The sequence below is a fragment of the Barbatula barbatula genome, assembly GCF_947034865.1.
Source record: "Barbatula barbatula genome assembly, chromosome: 25".
NCBI classification, from domain to species: domain Eukaryota; kingdom Metazoa; phylum Chordata; class Actinopteri; order Cypriniformes; family Nemacheilidae; genus Barbatula; species Barbatula barbatula.
The window spans coordinates 11,222,943-11,230,562 of NC_136788.1; the positions used below are offsets into that span (position 1 = coordinate 11,222,943).

Genomic DNA, 7,620 nt, shown 5'->3' on the forward strand with positions numbered 1-7,620 from the left:
TTGTCATCTAAGACCTTTTATTAAAAGCGATTTAACATCTAAATTTATTTGTCCTGGATTGAGCTAAATCTTTTCTGTGAAACAGGGAGTTCTGCTTCTCTCTAAATGTCTAGATGTTTTTTTTATACTTTTTCTGCTGTTGTGCCTTATCAAAGACAACTTGAATTTCTTGCTTCATTCATGTAGTTTTTAATGTAAAAACGTATTGAGCACACATTAGGGTAAGCACCTCCACACAAATGCTGCTCAAAGAAAATGTAAATAATAACAAAAAAATGGAAATCAATTTGCTCTGTACATCATCCTTCCAACTGATTCTACCTGGTTCATTTTTAGATGCCAAGAGGAATGTTTTCAAGTTCGCAACTCAGAATCATGACTTAAAATATAAATTCAAGAAGAATGTTTCTGTGAAGTTGCAAAGCTGCATCTAAAATAGGTTACAATGCTCAATTTTACTTGTTGAATAAAGTAATGGAATAAGATTGTCTTTGTCAGCATCACAACTACAAGGTCATAACCACCACGGCAGTATATAAGGGGTGGTTCAGACTGTGGAACATTATGCTCCACGCAGTAAGATGAAGAGACTGCTGATTCTAACTGCTCTTTTTGTGGCCGTCTTTGGTAAAGATACTTTTGAGGGGTGAGTTGAAAGATGTTGTTTTTATAATGATCATACCGTGTTGTTTATCCTCAAGCAGTGTCAAATAAAAGTTGTAAATAAATAAATAAAAAAAGAATACTTAAATAAAAAGTGTTGGTTTAAGACAAAGGACTCCTTCACAAAATGGGAGAAAACTAATGTGACAATGATGTCTGCGACTTAAAATCATACATTTTGTTAACATTTTCAACGTAAAAAATATGAAGTAGTGCAAATTCATACTTCCATTATAGTATGGCATCTGGACTGTGTGTAAAATGAATGGGTGACATGCTGTTTCAATGTGTCTTTATAAAAGAATATAAGTTGAAACTCAATCAATTTTAGGGGTGAAATATCTTCCCTTTGTTAAAAAGTCAGTTGTTAAAACCGTCACGATGTCTAACATCGTCACATCGAGTTGTGCTTATACAACATTATTCAAAGCTGCATTATAGATCATCTCGATGTCTTTGTAGACATCAGGTTCTTCGAATCACTGCAAAAGATGCGGCACAGATAACTCTCCTGAAAGAGCTCTCCGGGCAGGAGGATCTTGGGGTAAGTCCAGAGATGATCGCTTCAGATCTGCTGAAATAAAGACAAAATTACATAGAAACTACAAGTTCACATTATAGGTCAATTACCAATGCATTTAAGATTTTTATGTTTCTTGAGTTTAGCTAGACTTTTGGATGGAGCCCGTTCATGAGTCTAGTCCCGTTGATGTCCGCGTCCCATTCAACAGTCTCCAGGCTGTCAGGGCTTACCTGGCATTCAATGACATCGAGTTTCGTGTCATGATCGAGGATGTCCAGGTGGGAATAAAAAAATCTAAACATAATCCCAATGTAATTTAAATGTTTTTACTTTTGTGACGTTTATGGTCTCTTCTTAAGGATTTGGTGGACGAGGAGCAACGTCGGATATTAAAATATCAAGTTGTTAGTACTGATGACTTTACCTACAGCAACTACCACGACTTGAGCACTGTAAGTGGAGCACAACTTTCATTCAGCTTATTGACTCAATATATTAATGACATTGATAGACACTGAACTTGGCTTGTCTATGAACGTTTGTATGTGTTTTTAATTCATTTCTGTGCTTCTTTCATAAGAAAAGAGCTTTTAATCATTTGTTTGTCGTTTTGCTGGTTTCAGATTTACTCATTCATGGACATGCTCGTGAATGAGAACAAAGGTTTCGTAAGCAAAATTGTGATTGGTCAGAGCTATGAGGGCCGCCCTTTGAATGTCCTGAAGGTAGGTCACAATCCATTTACATTTATACATTTGGCAGATGCTTTTATACGAAGTGGCGAAGCTACTCATTTTATCAGTATGTGTGTAACCTTGTGCGCTATGGCGCAATGCTCTTACCACTGAGCCACGGGAACACAAACCTATAGTATTACATTCACAGAATAAATGTTTGTTCACTTGTTTCGGTTTTTGCAATACTGACATCAATAAGTGAGTCTTTGACATTACATTTGTTTTGGGACAACATTAATAACTTTTATAACAGAACTGAAAGTGATTGAATTACTATTTATCCAAACCATCCACACAATTATTTTAGACATATTTCTGATTACATATTGTAAAATAATAGATTTAGCTGTGTTATGAAATTATGAGTTAATGTCTTCTATATCAGTTCAGCACTGGATCAGGTCGTCCTGGTATCTGGATCGACGCTGGCATCCACTGCAGAGAATGGGTCACACAGGCCAGTGGAATTTGGTTTGCCAAGAAGGTTAGTACATTTCCTCTACTTACATCAAATATAAATAGTCAACATGATTTTCTGGATGTAAATAAAATCCACAATGGAATGTAAATATGTGAACACACATATGCATTTCGTTGCATAGATAGTGAAGGATTACCGCGTTGACCGCATCCTCAAAGCCATCCTAAAGAAGTATGACATCTTCTTGGAGATTGTCGTGAACCCTGATGGCTACCAGTTTACCCACACCACTGTGAGTTTCAGAACTAGGGAACATACACCTTTATTAAAATTAAACTATTTATCAGGAAAATGTGTCTGATCCATTCTCAAATTTCTGCTGCTAGAACTCTTATATTGTGAAACACACTTGTTTGTTTGGTTAAGAACCGCATGTGGCGTAAAACCAGAAAGCCAAACCCCGGCTCCAGATGTGTAGGAGTTGACGCCAACAGGAACTGGGATGCTGGTTTTGGAGGTGAGGTGCTTTTGGGAGAGCTGTTGTGATGCTGTTGTTGTGAGGTAAATGGTATGTAATACCTTCTTGTACTGCTCTGTTTCATCTACAGGGGTTGGTTCTAGTAACGATCCCTGTTCTGATATCTACCGTGGACCCAGCCCTCATTCAGAGCCGGAGGTCAAAGCCATTGTGGACTTTGTGAAATCTCACGGTAAACTCAAGGCTTTTGTGTCCATTCACAGCTATTCCCAAATGCTCCTCTACCCATACGGATACACGCGCACTCCTGCCAAAGACCAGGCAGAATTGGTACGCATGAAAACAAACTGTTCCAAATACACAAAAATAATTTATTGGATTTAAAATAAAATCTGTATTGTCATTTCAGCATAAGGTCGCCCAAAAGGCTACCACTAAACTGCAGTCTTTGTATAACACTAGCTACAGATTTGGCAGCATCACTACCACCATCTGTGAGTTTCATGGAATGGTCCTGTTTACAAACCACTGTTCACTTTCATACTGTGGTCTGCATGGTAACAATGTCATTCCTTTTAGACCCTTCCAGTGGAGGTACTATTGACTGGACCTACAACCAGGGCATCAAGTACTCCTACACCTTTGAGCTGAGAGACACCGGTCGCTATGGTTTCCTCCTGCCTGCCAATCAGATCATCCCCACTGCTGAAGAGACCTGGCTCGCTCTAAAGGTTATTATGACGCATACCAAGAATAATCCATATTAAATATACAACTATATGTGAATAGTGAATTATTTTGCACTTCACAAAGTGTTTTTGGAGGTGTGTTTGACGTTTAGAGGAAGCTGTGTTTACTTACTGTTGGTTGTATAATGGGTGCGGTGATGGGGACCATTTCTAACAGACATCAAATGTTCCGCTTTGCTCTTAAAACAATTATTTTCATTTGCTGATATGCCTTGCATTGATAAATTCCTTGTTTTAAATGCGAAATACAACATGTGCGCTATCTGCTTCCACTCAAATACTGCTGGTAATAAAAATATAATTACAGTTTTGTCATGTCACAATGTGTTATTTATCAGACCCTGGGTGTGTTTTATCACTTTATCTTTGGCAAGTTATTGCTCACTCTATCAATATCAAATCATTTATTTCTTTTAAACAGTCAGGACATTACAAGAAAATGTCCCTTTCCTTGCTAAATTAAGTTACAGGCCATACAAACAGCTGTATTATTCTCACCCATTACACTTACACTGAAGTTGCAATGTGAAGGCAGCAGGCTTGTCCTTGTTGGCCATATTTAGCCTAAACAAATAACTGCTGTAACTAGAATAAAGTAGAATAGAGTATTTCATCTCTGTTCCACAAAAATACACACGCTAAACTGAAATGGTTTCAGAAATTGACAACCTGTTCACACTTGACCACACCTGCTGTACTCTGCCAGTTTTCTGTCTTCGGTTTTTATAGGCTGGGATTATTGTTAATGGAATATAATTTTCTAAAGTACATTTATTTCCTCTTAGTCAACTTGTGTCATTGAGGACATTTTACAAAAAATATGTTGGATTCCTAATCCATAATAATAACCCCCACCTATCAATCTCATCAAACAAGCATTTTAAATGATAAGGATTTATAAAACACTACAAGTACTTTCATGGGAATGATTCATTTACCAACGAATCTAAAAGCATTACTTTATACAGTATATTTAGCTTGCATCATCAGCAATTTACACTTTACTGCATCAGACACTGAATCATTGCAGAATTCAAAGTTTTTGTGGATATCAAAGCTGCATATTATGTGAAATAGGCAAAACACTGCTTTTACATTAGTGTTGAATAAGATTGTGGGAAGTAAAGCAGCAGGTTTATATGTCTTGTCAGCAACACAACTTCAAGGTCATAGCCAGCATCGCAGTATATAAGGGGTGGTTCATACTGTGAATGTTCAACTCTACGCACAAGATGAAGGGGCTTCTGGTTCTGACTGCCCTTTTTGTGGCCGTCTTTGGCAAAGAGACATTTGAGGGGTGAGTTGAAATATTTTGATTTACGAAATGTTGCTGTGCAAGCTGTGTCAATTATAAAAAAAGTTTCTTTGAATGAAAAAAACACTAATAATAAAACTAACAGGACACAATGGAGGAGATGTATGTATTCGTCTCCATTGAGCTGTGGCTATCATTGGCAAAACAAGTTTGAATATTTCTTTAAATTATGACTTTACATAAAGATAGTGAATTGTGATAAAATAGTTTAGTAGTATCAAGCATTTGGACTATGTATAAAGTATTCTTGTTTATGTATTTGCATAAATTGCTAACATATGGTTTTAATAAAAAAAATCTATATGATATCGATATCTTTGCAGACATCAGGTTCTTCGGATCACCGCACAAGATGCAGAACAGATCGCTCTCCTGAATGAGCTCTCTGAACAGCAACATCTTGGGGTACGTCATTGTAGATTTTTTCAGATCTGTTGGAACAAAGCCAACATTTAAACAAAACATGATGATAATGTTAGGACAATAGACACATTTATGATGTTTCCTCTTAAGCTGGACTTTTGGATGGAGCCCGTTCATGAGTCTCTTCCCGTTGATGTCCGTGTCCCATTAAACAGTCTCCAGGCTGTCAGGGCTTTTCTGGCATTTAATAACATCGAGTATCGTGTCATGATCGAGGATGTCCAGGTGGGACTCTATAACAAAATATTGTGAATGTTGCTGTAATGTTAACTCATTGAACTTTGGTTATTGTAGCTTTGATATAACCATTTTAGCAGATTGGTACAAGAATCATACTGTGTATATCACATGCATGACAAATTATTTTATGATTAATTTAATGATATTTTTCATGTTCAATAAGAATTTGCTGGACGAGGAGCAACATCAGATGTTAAAACATCGTGCTGTTAGCACTGATGACTTTCTCTTCAGTAACTACCATGACTTAAGCAATGTAAGTGGAGCACAAAATTCACTATTAAATTAAATTGAAATGGCTTCTTCATGGCAATCTTGGCCTGCCTATGAGGTGTTAATGTGTGTTTTAAGTTTGATTAATTTCTATGTCTTTCATAAGAAAGTGGCTCATTTTATGTTATGCTGGTTTCAGATTTACTTATTCATGAATATGCTCGTGGCAGAGAACAGCGATCTGGTTAGCCAAATTCAAATTGGTCAGAGTTATGAGGGTCGCCCTTTGAACGTCCTGAAGGTATTCAGTTTAGGCATCATTTTTCCCATTACGTCTGGCAGGATTTGGAGAATTGGAAGGTTGTGTAAAAATATGCTGTCCATTATAATTTATTTGTCTCACATAGTTCAGCACTGGAGCAAACCGTCCCGGCATCTGGATCGACACTGGCATCCACTCCAGAGAATGGGTCACACAGGCCAGTGGAATTTGGTTTGCCAAGAAGGTTAGTCTGTTTGTTATTCTGACAGCAAATCCAACCTACATGACAAGGTTTTAAAATACATTGTTAGTATAAAGGAATACCAATTCATACACACATATTTCTGTTTTTTTGTGCAGATTGTGAATGACTACAGTCGCGACCCCGCCCTTACAGACATCCTTAACAAGTATGACATCTTCCTGGAGATTGTCACCAACCCTGATGGCTACCAGTTCACCCACAGCAGTGTGAGTGTTAAAAACATAACAGCATTTACTTGGAATGACTGAAAATGTTGAAAATGATGTATACGATTGAAACACGCTTGTTTGTTTGGTAAAGAACCGCATGTGGCGTAAAACCAGAAAGCCAAACCCCGGCTCCAGCTGTGTAGGAGTGGACCCCAACAGGAACTGGGATGCTGGTTTTGGAGGTGAGGTGCTTCTGGGAGAGTTGCTGTGATGCAGTTGTTGTGAGGTAAATGGTATGTAATACCTTCTTGTATTGCTCTGTTTCGTCTACAGGGGGTGGTTCTAGTAACAATCCCTGTACTGAGACCTACCGTGGACCCAGCCCTCATTCAGAGCCGGAGGTCAAAGCCATTGTGGACTTTGTGAAATCTCACGGCAACCTCAAGGCTTTTGTGTCCATTCACAGCTATTCCCAAATGCTCCTCTACCCATACGGATACACGCGCACTCCTGCCAAAGACCAGGCAGAACTGGTGAGCACGTTAAAACATACTGTTTTAAATACATGAAATGCATTGAATTTGATACGATTTTAAAGTCAATTCTGTATTGTCCCTACAGCACGAGCTCGCCAAAAAAGCCATCACTGATCTGCAGTCTTTGTATAACACTAGCTACAGATACGGCAGCATCATTAGCACCATCTGTAAGTTTATTGGTGTTATATTCAAGTACTTTGTCACTTTCATAATGCTAACAATCTGATTGCTTTAGACCAAGCCAGTGGAGGTACTATTGACTGGACCTACGAACAGGGCATCAAGTACTCCTACACCTTTGAGCTGAGAGACACCGGTCGCTATGGTTTCATCCTGCCTGCCAATCAGATCATCCCCACTGCTGAAGAGACCTGGCTCGCTCTGATGGCCATTATGGAACACACTAAGAATAATCCATATTAAACACACAGAAGAATTTCAGTCATGAGGCATGAAGGAGTGTGAATCAGAAACTGCAGAAATAACCAGACTGACAAATATTGCATTCAAATAAATGAAATGTTGTTTGTCACTGAAAATTTTGGAGTAAACATGAATGATATTGCATTTACTGGAAATATAACAAACCTGACATTTTTCATCATATACAATAAAAAAAGATTACACCCAAAATTAAAATGTT

At 37.9% G+C, this 7,620-nt stretch overlaps 2 protein-coding genes across 2 annotated transcripts; both read left to right on the forward strand.

Moving 5' to 3' along the window:
* Positions 1-570: 570 nt before the first annotated feature.
* LOC306890793 (carboxypeptidase A1-like) lies at positions 571-3,881 on the forward strand. Its single transcript, XM_079450763.1, has 11 exons — positions 571-646; positions 1,126-1,207; positions 1,330-1,464; positions 1,546-1,638; positions 1,810-1,911; positions 2,309-2,407; positions 2,526-2,636; positions 2,771-2,861; positions 2,953-3,152; positions 3,232-3,316; positions 3,402-3,881. The coding sequence occupies exons 1-11, from the start codon at positions 582-584 to the stop codon at positions 3,587-3,589; spliced, it is 1,251 nt and encodes a 416-aa protein (XP_079306889.1). The 5' UTR covers positions 571-581; the 3' UTR covers positions 3,590-3,881.
* A 913-nt stretch (positions 3,882-4,794) lies between these two features.
* On the forward strand, positions 4,795-7,620 carry LOC306890792 (carboxypeptidase A1-like). The gene is made up of 11 exons (XM_079450762.1): positions 4,795-4,868; positions 5,210-5,291; positions 5,400-5,534; positions 5,713-5,805; positions 5,962-6,063; positions 6,170-6,268; positions 6,385-6,495; positions 6,590-6,680; positions 6,772-6,971; positions 7,060-7,144; positions 7,213-7,620. Exons 1-11 carry the CDS (start codon positions 4,804-4,806, stop codon positions 7,398-7,400), a joined length of 1,251 nt encoding a protein of 416 aa, XP_079306888.1. The 5' UTR covers positions 4,795-4,803; the 3' UTR covers positions 7,401-7,620.